This window comes from Mesocricetus auratus, unplaced genomic scaffold (assembly GCF_017639785.1).
Source record: "Mesocricetus auratus isolate SY011 unplaced genomic scaffold, BCM_Maur_2.0 Super-Scaffold_100021, whole genome shotgun sequence".
NCBI lineage: Eukaryota > Metazoa > Chordata > Mammalia > Rodentia > Cricetidae > Mesocricetus > Mesocricetus auratus.
Window position 1 is genome coordinate 600,073 of NW_024429202.1, and position 16,532 is coordinate 616,604.

Consider the following 16,532-nt stretch of genomic DNA (forward strand, 5'->3'; position numbering starts at 1 on the left):
TGTACGCCTCAAGGCCAGTTTGACAGTGTTTTTGAGGCGTGTTAAACTAGAAGCAAACAAAGTGTTTGCATGATTTGGAAGCAGCACAAGTCAGTTTGTTGTGGTCAGTTTTGGGTTTTTAGTTTTTTAGGGTTTTTGTTGTTGTTTTTAAGGAACTCCTCATGTAACTCTGGCTGGCCTAGAACTTAATAAGTAGGCCCAGCTGGACTTAAACTCATGGAGACCGACCTACTTCTGCCTCCTGAGTATTGGGATTAAAGACATGTGCCATCGCACTGCCTAAAATCAGCTTTTCTCTTTAGAAGAGGTAAGATTAATGTGTTCAATATCAGAAAACAAATGCTAACAATGAAACCTGTTAACAGGCCAATGGGCAAAAGGCTCATTGATCATTTAAAAATTGTTTCTCTTTCATAATCGCATATTTGAAACGGAAAAAGGAAAGTCTAAGAGTCAGAGCCCATGAGAGGACTGCGATCAGTGGAAACCCATGGGAACCAACATTCAGATTTAAATGTCCCATAACTGCACTGAAAATGGTAAGAGAAAGTGGTGTGGCAGGGAGCGATCCAGACCAACCTAAGCTACATTAGGACCTGCTTTAAAACAAAGCAAAACAACAAAAACAAGCAAACAACAAGCCAACAATCAAAGACAAGGTACAGGAAGAACAAAGAAGCAGTTTCACACAAGCCTGGACCCGAGGCTCTTGGGGAGCTACAGCAAACAACAAAAACAAGAGAAACCTCGCCTCAGTAAAGTGGAGGTGAGGGCCTACTCAGAAAATTCTCCGCTTTTCTTTTTACACATGCACACAAACATGCAAACACAAACACAATAAATGAGAAACTATTGGAAATAAAAAGAACCACTTTGGATACTTCAGTGTAGGGCATGTGTGAGGCATGGTCCAGCCCCCAAACATTAAAAAGGTAAAGGAGACAAAGTCTACTTTAATCACACGTTTAACTTAATGTGTATCAAATGATTGCCACTGCCGTGTGCTCCCTATTTGAAAATTACTGTGGTGTCTGAATGGGAATGGCACCGAAAGCCTCGTGTGTTTGAGCTCATATGTCTTTGGAAAGACTAGGTGGTGTGACCTTGTTAGAGAACATGTGTCATGGTGGGGGTGGAGGGAATGAGGTTTCGAAAGACTCTGCCTCCTCCTTGTAAGTGCAGATATGAGCTCCCAGCTGTCTCTGCCACCATACTTTTGCTCCGCTGTCATGGACTCTAACCCTCTGGAACTGCAGCCCCAATTAGATGCTTTCTTTTAAGTTTATGTTTTACCACAGCAACAGAAAAGTAACTAAGACAATTAAATTGTAATTTTTTTTGGTTTTTCGAGACGCTGTCCTGGAACTCGCTTGGTAGTCCAGGCTGGTCTCGAACTCACAGAGATCTGCCTGCCTCTGCCTCCCGAGTGCTGGGATTAAAGGTGTGCACCACCAACGCCTGGCGACAATTAAATTGTATTTTACATTTGTTTGCTGTAGCCCATCTTCAACGTAAGTATGTGAAGTGACCAGCGTCCCCCCCCCACCCCCTGTTTCAGCAGCCATGACAGGCTAACATGTGCTTGCATGACCTTGCTGCTCCAGTCCTGATCACTAGGAGGTCATATGCCCTCCTCCTGGCAAGGAACCAATCGGAAGTTAGCTGGTGGGGCTGTGGTTTAAAGCTCTGAGTGTGCTTTACCAGCAAGTATACAACAATGACTGCAGAGCATAGCAACCGCCCTGGGAGTGACTATGGGCCATAACAACCAGTTGACCAATCAACACAGGGAAGGTCGTCCAAGCCTGGAAGTGCACCAATCCTGAGACTGCTTCATACCCCTAGACACTCCCCTTTCGCTGCCCTTTAAGATCCCCACCTTACCAGGTTTTGGTGGCTGCACGCCTTTAATCCCAGCACTCGGGTGGCAGAGGCAGGCGGATCTCTGTGAGTTCAAGGCCAACCTGGTCTACAGAGCGAGTTCCAGGACAGCCTCCAAAATAATACAAAGAAACCCTGTCTGGGAAAAAAAAAAAAAAGATCCCCACCTTGTGGTTTCTCGGGGTCTTTCTCCAGCCATCCAATGTGGTGAATGAATGAAAGGCAAGACCCGAGCTAATGGGTTAGCTCATTAAACAACTACAATAAAAGACTCTTTGCTTTTGCATCGAAATGGGCCTCTTGGCGACTTTGGAGTTCAGAATTTGGGCACAACATATGCATTTTACACCTGAAACTCATACCAATGTGCCACATTTAAGTGCTGTTAGGTAAACAGGGCCCAGTTTTAAACACTGTACCTACAGAGTCTATGTTATGAAACCGCATCTGTAGGTCCATGTCTCTCAACACAACTATCTAGCCCTCTTTCCTTCTTACCATCTATCTATCTATCACCATCTATCTATCTGTCATATCTATCATCTATCTCTCTATCATCTATCTATCTCTTTTAAAACATTATTGGACATAAAGAAAAATATAAATTGTAATGAATAAAAAAATTATTGAGTTTGATACTACCAGTGAAGGAATAAACCCAATTTTACAAAGGAATTAAATATATTCTGAACTGCAAGCAAACGTCAGCCCTTAATCATAGTCCAGAACAACAGTATGTATTTATAATTATACACAGGGAAGCATCCGGAAGACCTTTAAGAATACCTTTTTTTGTTGTTGTTATTGTTTTTTTTAAGCATCGTCAGGCTTGAGACAATAAGAATTCCCTAGCAGAAAATAAAACAAGCTATCGGTGGTGGCACACACCTTTAATCCCAGTCAGCACTTGGGAGGCAGAGGCAGGTGAATCTCTGTGAGTTCAAAGTCAGTCTGATCTATAGAGCAAGTTCCAGGGCAGCCAGGGCTGTTACACAGAGAAACTCTGTCTGGGAGGGGGGGGGGAAGGAAGGAAGGAAGGAAGGAAGGAAGGAAGGAAGGAAGGAAGGAAGGAAGGAAGGAAGGAAGGAAGGGACAAGAAAAGAAAACAGAAAACAAAACAAAGGCACAGGGTGTGGGCAACCAGATCTGAAGCTGGGGAGGGAGGGCATAAAGCAGCCTTCAGGAAAAAGTGTTGTGCAGGAGGACGGAAAGCCTAGCTGCCTGATCCAGCCTCTGACCCTGAGTCCCTACAATGTGCATGCTGACTGAATTTACTTCCAGTGCAACTGAAAATCAAAGGTGGTTGGGTATGACTGTGTACATTTTTAACCTCTGAATTTGGGAGAAGGCAGGAAAACTAGGAGTTCAAAGCCAGTCAGGGTTACATGAGACCCAACCTCAAACAAACAAAACAAGACTTATGATATTTTATTTTTCAAAATTAAAAGGTTCCCCCACTTAAGTGTCTATCATAATTACAAAACAAGACTTTAGAAGCTACCTCTACTTTCCTTAGAAAGCACATAGATAAAAAGATGAACATAGAACACGGTAACAAAGAATTTTCACTTGCCCTGAAAATGTCAGTCCAAGCTAGTAATACTAGTGGTTGAAAAACAAGTAAAAGCAAGTGTGATAGCACATGCAGATAATCTCAGAACTAGGGAGGTGGAGGCCTCAGATTCCTGGCTATCCCAGGTCAGTCAGAGACCCTGGCTCAGAAAGAAAGCAAGGTTGTTCTGGGTTGGCGGCACACACCTGCAATCCCGTTACTCTGGAGGCAGAGACAGGCAGAGCTCTATGAGCTCAAGGCCAGTCTGGTTTACATAGAAAGTTCTGGGCCAGGTGGGAATACATAGTGTGACTGTGTCTCCAAAAAACAAAACACAAAGTAGACAATGATGTCCCTGAGGAAGAACACTAAAGTTGATCTCTGATCTTTACATCCACGAACACACACGCGCGCGCACACACACACACACACACTCACACACACACACACACACACACACACACACACACACACTTCCTCACAAAACTAAAAACTAGAGGCTGGAGAGATGGCTCGGCAGCTAGGATCACATGCTGCTCTCCCAGAGGATGCTGGTTCAGTTCCCAGGATCCCCATGGCAGCTCACAACTGACAGGACCTCTAGTTCCAAGAGATCCAATGTCCTTTTCTGGCCTCCAAGGGTACCATGCACGTATGTATGTATGTATGTATGTATGTATGTATGTATGTATGTATGTATGCAAAACACACTGCACATAAAATTAAAATAATTTTATTTTAAAAACTGACAGCTCATCACTAGTGAAGTCTGATCCTCAGCAAATGACATTGTTCAGAACAATAAACTCCAAAACAACAGAAAGTCCAGCTGTACGAGGTCACTTGGTGTACCTTTTGCTTCATGGTCTTAAAAACAAGCTTCTGTATAAATGTACAGTCCCCAATAATGAATGTTCTGTTTTGTCAGGACAGATTCTCATGAAAGCCTGGAACTCACTATGTAGGCCAGGCTGGTCTCAAACAAAGATCTACTTGCCTCTGCCTATATTACTCCTGGGAATCAAGGTATACACCCATGTACACACACACACACACACACACACACACACACACACACACACACACACACACCCTTTCTTCCTTTTAAAGGCAAACATTCAGCTGTTTTTCCAGGATAATATGCCTCTGTGAACCCAAGCTCGCTGTTTCAGCTAGGCTGGCTGGCTGGCTGGCTGGCTGGCTGGCTGGCTGGCTGGCTGGCTGGCTGGCTGGCTGGCTGGCTGGCTAGTGAGCTCCTGAGATCTCCTATGTCTGCCTACTGACACTGGGGTTACAGATGGGCATTTAAGTGGGACCTGCAGGTTTGAACTCAGGTCCTGCTGCTTTCATGGCAAATGTACTTATCCACTGAGCCAACTCCTGGGACCCCAGGATGCTTATTTCCTAACTCTCAATTAAATATTCTTCTTATCTGAATGTATTATCCTAAGTCCAAGGACGCAGAAGAGTCCCCAAAATGACAATTCATAGATGCCTGGGATGACAGCAGTATAGGCCAAACCCTCGGGGGGTCAAAAGAACATGTATGGGAGAGGAAATTTTACACAAGGCCTTGTCAACAGAGGCGATAAGTTGGCATGTTTTGCATGCAGTTCAAGGACATCATGAACTCACTCTGTGTTCTTTGTTGTCTTTAACCACTCAGTGGTCACATGAAAACAGACATAGCTCAGGAGGGGAATACTTAAGCATTCCTGCTTACATGGTTCCAGCAGAATTCCCTAGTTCACAACCATATTAGCAACAACACAGCACATGCTGATGTATTTCCATGGCAGGATGTGAGACCCTGTCTCAACAAATAAACAGATAGATAAATAAATAAATTGTTGGGCAAATAGTTCTGTGGCAGAATGCTTGTCTAGCTTGCATGAGGGCCTAGGGTCAACTCCAAGCACCTCACTCACACACAGAGAGAGAGAGAGAGAGAGAGAGAGAGAGAGAGAGGGAGGGAGGGAGGGAGGGAGGGAGGGAGGGAGGGAGGGAGGGAGGGAGGGAGGGAGGGAGGGAGGGAGGGAGGGAGGGAGGGAGGGAGGAGTAATCTGTATGACTACAATAAGATTAAATGCCCAGAGAACTTGCTTAAAATACCCTAAAGGTAAAGATGAGGGGATAAAAGATGGAGGAGAGAAAAAAAAAGATGGAGGAGAGTGGTAGGAGCTAGGAACAAAATAAACAAATGTTAATGATCCCCATGTGGGAGATGTGTCCAAGGCAGTTTGCTAAACTAGTTTCTATGATTGCATTTATTTTAAGCATGGGGAGGACAGTGTAAACTCACGAACCAGTTTTCTAGACCCTGACAAATGAATAAGCTAGCACTCCAGCAAGAATCCCAAGAGTTCCTGGAAATATACAGATATTTCCTTTATGAAAGTTGTCTAGGAGCCAGGCGTTGGTGGCACATGCCTTTAATCCCAGCACTCAGGAGGCAGAGGCAGGTGTATCTCTGTGAGTTCAAGGATAGCCTGGTCTACAGGGGAAGTTCCAGGACAGCCTCCAAAACAATACAGAGAAACCCTGTCTCAAAAAAAAAGTCATCTAGGAAAAGGGAGTGGTGGTGGATTCCCAGGGCAATGGCATTTGGAAAGCTAAGGCAGGCGGATCACATGAAGGAATAAATCAGAAAGCTTATTCTTCCCTTTACAGCAGATGTTCTCAACCTATCCTAAATATCAGGTATTTACATTGCTACTTCATAACAGTAGCAAAATTAGTTATGAAGAGTAATGAAAATAATTTTATGGTCATGGTCACCACAACATGAGTCACTATTAAAGGGTTACAGTGTAGGGACAGATCTTACCTACCTGTACTGCAGACCATGCCCATTTGGGTGTGGTCACAGGTACATAGTAGGGATGGGAGGTAAGAGTTGGGGGAAAGGAGACATGCTCACTTTTGGGGTTCCAGTTGAGTCTCTGAGAACAGCGGACTGCTGACCTCAGGTTCTCAGATTCTCATGTAAGTGACTTCTCCCTCAATAAATATTATATGACAACCTACCCTGTGTAGCTCAATATCCCCGATATTGCAGTATTAGAAGGGCTGAGGACCAGTTTACAGTGTTCTGTTTTCTAAACTGATTAAATGGGGATGTACTCAGGAAGGCCGTGGTGTTCTAGATAGCTGCCCCTGCCTTTGAGAAGGACTTCTTTCCATGAGATTGTCTGAGAGTGGAGATCAGGGTTGGGCTAAGACAGGCAGGGTTACACACATTGTTTCCCTTTCCTTCACGATCCTTTTTTTTAACTACAGTGTGTGTGGGCACACACACGTGTGCATATGTGCCAGGATGCAACACACGTGTGAAGATCAGAGGACAAACTCTAGAAAGGGGGTCCTCTTCCTCCATCCTATGGGACCCAAGAATGAAACTCAGGGTAAAGTGCTCTAGTCATCAAGGCATCTTGTCCAGTTCTTTAAATACAAATAATGCCACAAACCAGAGCATTTTCCACATTCCTACGGCTGCACTAACTGAACGCAGTAGGTTACAAAGAAAGAGAGGACATGGAAGAAGAAGGGGGGTGCATGTGAGGAGTTGGGAGGAGTCCGAAGGAGAGTGAGATTGAATATGATCGTATACATGTACGAAATTGTCAAAGTAAATAAAATATACTTAATAAGTAAATATTTTACAAAGTCCTTGTAACTTAATTTCAAGGTACATCTTAATTTGTGCATACGTTAATTTCAGGTGTTAATTTGCAATTACAAAGGGCATAGAGCTATACAGACACATACGTATACATGTACACACTCTGTTGGAGAATAGCTCAGTGACACAGTACTTACCTAATTTATAGAATGACCTCAACTAGCACTGAAGACCAAAAATTTATTAAATTAAATAATTGCATACTTATTTTTCCATTCTTCACTATGTATAAAAAAATAAGGGTATCTGCTGCCAAAGCTCGTTCAGAAAGATGAAAGGAAACCAAGTCAGATGGTTTTTGTCACTCGCACCAGTTCTGGAATGCATGTGTGCTCACATGCACAGAACCAGACAATCCTCAGCTAGGGGAGAAAAGGGGGTTTGGTTTCATTTTGTTTTGTTTTTGAGTGGTAACTGATTTGAGATAACAGGATTTCCCACTCAATATGGGCACAGTTCAGCCCCAAGCATAGATTTCTTGAACTCCACTATTAAGTGCATTACAGCTCTCGGGTTATTCAATTCAAAGGGCACCCAGTCTATTAGCCCACAGATGGGCTATAAAATTAGCATATTATAAGCTAAGAATCTCTGGATTCTTTCCTTGGCACTGCTGAAAAATAATACAACAGGCAAGATGTTTTTGTAATGAAAGTATTTTTCTTTTAATCACAGCTTAGATTATTTTTGTTCAGTCAACACAGTGATGCACTTGGTGTGTGTTGATTTCTTCTGTGAGATCTAGGCTCTGTTTCCTTTTGAGGAGTGTTCCAGTGCAGGTCTTCCAGGGAAGGTCACATCATTGTCTACTCTTTTGCTTTGCAAGTACTGAAATATCAATACTGACATACCCTCTAGCAGAAATATCAATACTGACATACCCTCTAGCAGAGAACAAAACAAAACATCAGACTCAGCTAAGAGGAGGCTGGCCTCAGAGGTGGGGCCACACCATTTGAACCAACAGCAAACTCTCAAAGACAAGGCCAAAAATGCCATCTTTTCAGATGGCGGGTAGAAGGGGTGAGAGGGTTCCGTGATCCCTTTTGCCCAGTGCTTGGCCCTTGCCATGCTAGACAGTAAACCAGACTTATTTGGCATGGGCACACAAGTCTAATACCGGGGCCTTTCCAACCAAAATGTTGCTATCTAAGGACGACCAGTTCCCCGCTGAACTTGATCACAAACAGAATTTGCACACACCTGTGATCCTGGCACTTGAGAAGTAAAGCACAACTTCTTGAGGTTTAGACCAGGCTGGCTGTTTGGTGAGACCTGAAAGGCGAGCTAGTGTGTGTGTGTGTGTGTGTGTGTGTGTGTGCCGGCAAGAAAGAAGGAAGACAAACTCATCTAAGGCTGAGGTTGTAGTTCAATGTCAAAGCATGTGCTTTACATGTGAAAACCCCGGTTTCATCCTCAGTACCAGAAAGAGGTGGAGGAAATTTATCCCAAGACTAATATTAGACTCGAGTGAGGCTCAGCTAGTTAAGAGCACCGGCTCTCTCCAAGAGGACCGGGTTGGAGTCCCAACAACCACATGGCAGCTCACAACATTCTGTTCCAGTCCCAAAGGATCTGAGCCCCTCTTCTGTCCTCCACAGGCTCCTGCACAAACAAGGTACACAGACACACACAGAAAGTAAATAAATGCTGTCGGGTAGAGCTGATCTGGGGACTTACCAAGGGCATGACTACAGCTCCGGCACGATTCGGTCAGACTGACAATTATTTGCTGGAGGTCTGCTCTTGGTGGAGTGGGAGAGGGGTTGGGGTTCTTCCAGCCATTGCATTTACAGGACTCCTCTGCCTAGAAAAGGGAATAAAGAGAGAAACAGAGCTCTGTACTGGGCAGCCACGAACAGTTTTACAAGACAGCCATGAACACCAGTTATCCACAGGGATTTGTACCCACACTATGTACATTTCTATAATGTAAGAGAAACAAAGCCAGGGGAAAGCAAGGGGGCGCCTTTCCCGACAAGGGTTGATTTTTGCTTCTGCCAGTGGTACCGGCAGCTCAGACATTTTGCTATGGCCTTCCCCAGGGGTTATTCAGGGGACAGGCAGTTCTAAGACAGTCCAAAGCACGAGCTTCATAAAACAAGCCACACTCTACTCAGTGGTAACAGGAGAGAGCTTGCGGCACTTGCTATGAATCTCAGGTTCCCCAGAAGACTCATACCTCCTTAGCTCTGCAGGGAAAATGAAGCTGACTTACTTAGCCTCTGTGCAGCGACCTAGGCTATGAAAGAGAGAATAAACATGAAGTCTGCATGATTTACACTACCAGGCTTGCCAGACTGCATGGCTAGGAAGCCTTCAGCTAAGTGTCCTTCCACTGAATGACCCTGTTCCTCCTGGAAAGTCCATTCCTTCCCTGATATCATTTACTAGTAGTACTGGCTAGTTTCAAGCGTCAACCTGACACAAGCTAGAGTCATCACAAGAGAAAAAAAGAGCCTAAATTGGAAGAGATGCCTCCACAAGACCAGCTAAGTCATTTTCTCAATTAGTGATCAATGGGGAGGGCTCAGCTCATGGTGGGTGGTGCCATCTCTGGGATGCTGGTCCTGGGTTCTATAGGAAGGTGGGCTGAGCAAGCCAGGGGATATAAGCCAGTAAGCAGCACCCCTCCATGGCCTCTGCATCAGTTCCTGCCTCCAGAATCCTGTCCTGATTTGAGTTCCTGTCCTGACTTCCTTCAGTGACATGTAAGTGTAAGCTGAATAACCCTTTCCTCCCTGACTTGCCTTTTGGTCGTGGTGTTTTGTCACTGAAGCAGAAACCCTAACTAAGACACTAGTGCTCTCAGTATGTCCACTAGCCAAAGCAGTAGGCTCCAGCTGCAATGAAAGACTATCTCAAAAGACAAGGTGGACAGCTCCGAAGGATCTGACACCCTCACCTAGACTCTGGCAGAACCTACACTTATGACCACACACACACACACACACACACACACACACACACACACACACACACACACACACACACACACACACGAAAAATAAGATGGAGAGAGACTGAGGAAAGACAATCAACCTTGAACCTCGGCCTCCCCCACCCCCAAACTGTACTTGTTTGTCTCTGAGGAAAGGATACTTGAAGGCCAGACCCCCTCTTCAGGACTAGTCAAAATTACTGGGGCCTAATAGGGCAGGTGGGGTAACTACATAACAACTCCAACTGACATGCCCTAGCACCAAAACAGTTGCCAGTTGCCACAGCAACAACTAGAAAGGCCCAAAAACAGAGAAAAAGAAACCGAGTTTTTGTTTGTTTGGTTTGGTTTTCTGAGACAAGCTTTCTGGAAGCTGCTCTGTAGACCTCAAACTCAAAGATTTACCTGCCTCTGACTCCTAAGAGTGCTGGGATTAAAGGCGTGTGCCACCACCACCTAGCTAGAGGCAGAGTTTAGATTCTGCCAGAAAACTTCTGCACATTCCCGAAAGACTACATAAAGGTCCCCCCCCCTTCCTAAGTCCCTTCTCTTACTATGTCTCTATGAGAACAGATGGGATGACTCTTGATCTTACACTTCTGTCCTTGACTAAGAACAAGCTTCTTGCTTCTGCTCAATTGGTATCATGGTTGCCACAATTCCAAGAGGGAGGAAAAACCCAGATTGAGATGGAAAATTGCAGCATTTTTGTTATATGACAAGAAACAAAGAGCCTTTTCTGCAAGCTGTCAGGCAACACAAAATGAGCAAAATACACTTCAAAGCATCAGTGCTGCGCAGAGAGAAGGTGCCCTGTAAGGAAGACAGCAAGGACGAAAGGGTGCCGGTCCGTGGCTGGTGAGTGCGGCTGGAGTGCAGCCAGGAAGGTAGAGAAGCAGGGATGAGAGAAGGTGGTGAAAGGAAGAACCCTGGGAGGCTGCATGGGCAGCCACACCCTCTGCCTCTCAAACTCGGACTCCAGGGTTTGGAATGGCAGGTGCCTTCACCCTCCTCGATTCCTCCAGTGGTCACCCAGTCCAGCATCCACACTTTCCCTCCTTTGATAGCAGTCGCTAAGGCTTGGAAGGAACCTATCCATGTCTTTTCTGTTACTAGTGTCTACTAAATCACCTTTCTTTACTCCTAGTACTTGAGAGGCAGAGGTAGGTAGATCTCTGAATTTGAGGCCAGACTCATCTACATAGGCAGCTCCAGGGCTGCACAGACATTGTCACCAGCAGATTCCAGATTCAGTGAAAAACTGTCTGGAGGGAATAAAGGCAGAAAGTAATAGAGCCCTCTGGCCTACTTGAATAAGTGCTCGTGTGTGTGCACACGCACGCACGCACGCACACAGCGATTTAGCCAAAAACAACAATTGAAGGACCTGGCAAGTCTGGTGGCACATACCTGAATTATCAGCCTCTCAGGAGGCAGACAGAGCAAGAGGGTTGTAAATTGAAACCCACTAGAGCTGCAGAGTGGGTTCAAGGTCACCCTGGGTAACTTCGTGAGGATCCCTCTCAAAAAACTTTAAAAGTGTAGATGTGGCTTAGTGGCAGAGCACTTGCCTAGTATATTAGCAACACTATGTTAAACCCCCAATAACAGGTAGGGAAAGAGAATTCAAGGATCCAAAACTTGTCTCCCTGTGGGGTTGCTTATAAAAACCCACCTGATACAGAGTATACAACCATAATACAGACAAAACACCCATGTGCATAAAATTAAAAATAAATAAATACAAGTAAAATCATTTTAAAGGGCTGGAGAGATGACTCAGCAGTTAAGAGTCCTGGTTGCTCTCCCAGAGGACCTAGGTTCAATTCCCAGGACCCGAATGGTGGCTCACGACCTTCTTAACTCCATTCTCAGGGGATCTGACATTCTCTTTTGGCCTACTCAGCAACAGGTATGCATGCAAGCAAAAACACTTATATACATTAAATGAAATAAATAAAATTAAAAACTAAACCACACACACTTGCCTTCCTAGTTGAAATACAAGTGAACAAATAACCACTTTTGGGTAAGACCCTGCAAACTTACAGGCCAGAGATCACAACTTCATTACTGCAATGGACTTATTGCAATCAGCCTAGAAAGACAAGATTACACCCTACTTGCCTCTACATGACATAAAATAATAGCCCTGTTCTCCAGGGCTCATAAACCTCAAGTCACAATTCTCGAAACAGGATAATCAAGTCTTAATTTCTCGTATGTATCAAAAATATTTGCCACACTTATTTAAGCCACCAAGGTAGAATGCTGAATCAATTCTACCACCCAATGAATACTGGCACTTAAACGTTCTGGGGATTCAATATATATGTATGGCTTTCCTTGAAAAGCTGGCTAATTTTACTTTCCCACCAAATCTCCGGACTCCGGTAGGTTTGACAAAGTCAATTCCGTTTCTTTTGTTCAGAATGAGTGGGTTTTTTCCCCCCAAATAAATAGAAAACTCCAAAAGCGAAAGGACACAAGAAGGAGAAGGCATGAAGCAGAGCAATGACAGTCCAATGGTTTGTGGCCCCATGGCACTCAACAGTGCAAGACAAGACGGGCAAGCCACAGGGACAGTGGGACCAGGGAAAGTGACAGCCTTTTGGGGATGTGGCTCAGTGGTACAGCCTTGCATGCATGAGGCCCTGAGTCAGCCCCTAGAACAAGAAAGAAAAAAAGCATACGTGGTGCTGTTCACCTATAATCTTGAGGGAGGTGATTAAGACTGGGGGAGGGTCATAAGTTCAAGGCCAACCTGGGTTACATATTGAGACCCTGCCTCAAGAAAACGAGCAAACAAACAAGGCAGGTATGGCAGTGGCTGCCTTGAATCCCACAACTATGGAGGCAGAAACAGGTGACTCTCTGTGAGTTCAAAGACAGTATGGTTTACATACTGAGTTCCAGGACAGTCAAGGCTACACAGATAGACCCTGTCTCAAAACAAAATCTAAACGAAAAACAAAAACAGAAAAAGAAAAAAGTGAAGGAGCCGGGGCCATAGCTCAGTGTTATAGCACTACTTACATAGCAAGCTTCAGACCCTGAGTTTAATTCTGTAGCTGGGTTTAATTCCCTAGCAGTCCATATGGCAATCCAAGTTGAGATATACATACATTCATACATACGTTCATACATACATACATACATACACACATACATATTTTTTAGACAAGGTTTTTCTGTATTGTTTTGGATGCTGTCCTGGAACTCGCACTGTAGACCAGGCTGGCCTCAAACTCACAGAGATCTGCCCGCCTCTGCCTCTCAAGTGCTGGAATTAAAGGCATGTGCCACCAACACCCAGCCAAGTTGAGATATATTACCACAAACAATATTAAAATATATGGGGCAAGCAAGATGGCCCAGTGGGTAAAAGTACTTGCTGTCAAAACTGATGACCTTACTCTGATCCCCAGGACTAGCCCTCACAGAGATGTTGTAGTACACGCAAAGACTTACATATATAGGCACATACATGCTAACTGAAAAACAAATATAATTTTTAATCTTACTAAATTGAGTATGATAGCTCATATATATAATCCCAGCACTTTCCTATAATCCTGGCACTCAGGAAACTGAGGAAGGATAATGGTGAGTTCAAGACCTATATAGACTACTCAGATAGACCCTAAAACAAACAAAAAAAATCACTGGGACAGCAAGATGACTAATCAGTAAAGGTTCTTGCCACCAAGCCTGACAACCTGGGTACAATCCATGGGACCCACATGGTGGAGGGAGAGCCTCGCAAAGGTTTTCTATAGACATGTACTATGCCATGCATACATTCCCACCCAAACACAGATAATGTATCATTTTAAATAATTTTCAATTATTTTATATTTGCTATATATATAATAATAATTTTTAGAGTACCAGTCAGAAAAAATGATTTAATTTAATAAAATTTAAGTTCTAGTCTCGCTCTCTCTCCTCTCTCTCTCTGTCTCTCTCTCACTTAAATTTATATATGTCTATATAGAGAGGCGTATATATTGATAGGTACATTATACATACATATGTGCATACACATCTCCAGCTCCTCTTGCTGAGGATCAACCCAAGTGGTTAACATATTAGACAAACCTTGTACAACGAGGCCACACCCCAGCTATACCATTTTCCCAGTGATATTGTGAGTTGAACAGTGCCTTCCCCCACAGCTCAAAGACTTGGACACCAAGACCCAAGCTGGGAAGAAGGCCAGTTGAAGACAGAGGCAAAGACTGGAGAGGTAAACCAGCCGAACAAAAGTTATGTCAAGGATTGCCAAGAGGTGCCACCTGCTGAGAGGAGGGAGGAAGAGGAATGATTGGGGAGGGAGAGGGAGAGAAAAGGGGGTCTTGGGAGGGTCTTTAGAATGAGGGAGGAGGAGGGCCTCTAGAGGAATTAACCTCAGCTTCCCAGAGCCAACACAGTAACTGTTATTTTAAGCCGCCAACTCTTCCATCATGTGTTAGACATCTCTAAGAAATTGATACATGGAGTAAGTTAAAGCATGGTGCTTTATGCTTACAACCTCAACACTTGGGAATCCGAGGCAGGAGGACTGTCGTGACTTGGGGCCAGTCTGGCCCACATAGTGAGGTTTTGGCCACCCTAAGCTTCAAAAATAATTCAGTTGTGTACATGCCTCACATAATAACTAAGAGTGGTTACTGCACTGGAGTATGAAGGGAAACCATCCCCAGACTCCACGTCTTCACTTTGGGCATTATAGTTTAGGGTAGAAAGGTCCAATATTCCTAAATGGTTAAGAGCACCCCATGACGCATGGGAGTCCCTTGAGTTGTGCTTATTTGTAATGAGCACTTCTGGCACCTGTGCATACCCAGGAAAACGTCAATCTGCGTGCACACTGTTGAGAATGTGTGTGATGTAATGTCTACCCTGAAAAGGGGGACAGTCCTTTAAGAAACAGTCAGTGATAGCTGGGGATGTAGGACAATAATTCAGTGTTTACTTAGAATGTACAAGGCCCTGAGTTCCATCCCCAGCACCAGAAATAAAAATAAATAAACAAACCAATGTGCTCTATCGTCCTTGGCAGCCAAGAAAGCATTTCTGTCATGTTCTTTGAACTGCAGCTACCAAGCCCTCCTCTTTGGCCTACATTCATTTCTCCTTCCAAATGTTACAGCGGAGCTACTGCTCTCAGAGATAAGTGGTCCCCTTGGAAACACCTCTTCCACAGCTCCTGGTAATTAGGTATGACAGCTGCTGTCTAAGAGAACTCCTAGCAGGGTTAGCCTAGTGGCCTTAACTGAATAACAACTGAAGGACAATCTTTCAGGGAGCCTCTGCCAAGCCAATTACCACAGCAGCCAGCAACCTGGACACCAAGGAGGAACCAGCTGTCCAGGTGACTCTGTCTCCCCAAAAGCAGTCAGGACACAATGAAGGAAGAAAAAGATGATTTCCAGAAGCCTGAGACAAAAGTCAGTTTATTCTCATAAGAGGATCCTGGGCATGGAGTGAATGCAATGAGTTTCTTACAGTGAAGACATTGGAGCAACTCAGTTGGACAGACATGTGGTCACCCCCCAGATGACAGACAAGACAGGCAGGAGACTGCAGCTTGCTCAGTGCTAATGTGTAAGCATTTGTGGTATCTGGAAGCCATGTGGGGAGAAGAGGAGAAAGACAGCCATGCTATCTAACAGAACTCTGTCATGTGAAAACACTGGACTGAGTCATGTTGGTAGGAAACTCAGAAAAAGAACCCTGATGGGAAATAAACGGCAAAATCACTTCTCAGCTCTCTGAGTGTCGACAGCAGTGGAGAAAAATGATGAATCTAACAGTTATGTGTCACTGCACTGGAGAAAAGCCTGCATTTCTATCTTCCCTCACGCTGTATGGGGAAGACATGAGCTAGGCACAGTGCCTAGAGCCAAGCTGAGGCTGGGAAGTCTGTCCACCATGCAAACACAAAAATTCTGTTCTGGCAGGTACCTGGGCTGGGCGTGGGGGTGGAGGGGCAGTGGGCACTACCTCTGAACTCTGAAATTTGGCAAAGGCATCCTGTTTAAAAGTCACAGTAGGCCAGTGAGATGAACCTGGCCTTTCTGAGCACCTGCACACACAGCACATATTCACACAGACACATAAACTCATGCATAAAATTAAAAAGTCTTAAAAAGCACGAAAACACGTCCATTATCATTAATGACTAAGAAATATAAACACAAATCATCGAGGTCCCTCTCACCCCCAGGAGTATGCCACCAGGGAGAAACAAGAGCACTGCTGGAAATGAGGCAGAGAACACTTCAGGTGGGCACTGTGAGGAATGGACAATAGAGCAGTACCTCAGAGATCTAAAACAGCAATCCCACAGGATCCAACAATGCCACTGACGAGCAAGTGTTGTTTTTAAAACAGGATTTATTTATTTGTATGTGCATTGATTTTGCCCACACATATGTCTGCGTGAAGTGCCAGATCCCTTGAAACTGTAG

At 44.5% G+C, this 16,532-nt stretch overlaps 1 protein-coding gene across 3 annotated transcripts in view; it reads right to left on the reverse strand.

The window, feature by feature from the left end:
• Positions 1-16,532, reverse strand: part of Kat2b (lysine acetyltransferase 2B) — a 109,073-nt gene that overhangs the window by 68,022 nt on the left and 24,519 nt on the right. For all 3 annotated transcript variants that reach the window (XM_040729211.1, XM_021228616.2, XM_040729212.1), the window contains exon 2: positions 8,796-8,922. In XM_040729211.1, the coding sequence (XP_040585145.1) occupies positions 8,796-8,922 (127 nt within the window). The remainder of the gene's footprint in view (positions 1-8,795; positions 8,923-16,532) is intronic.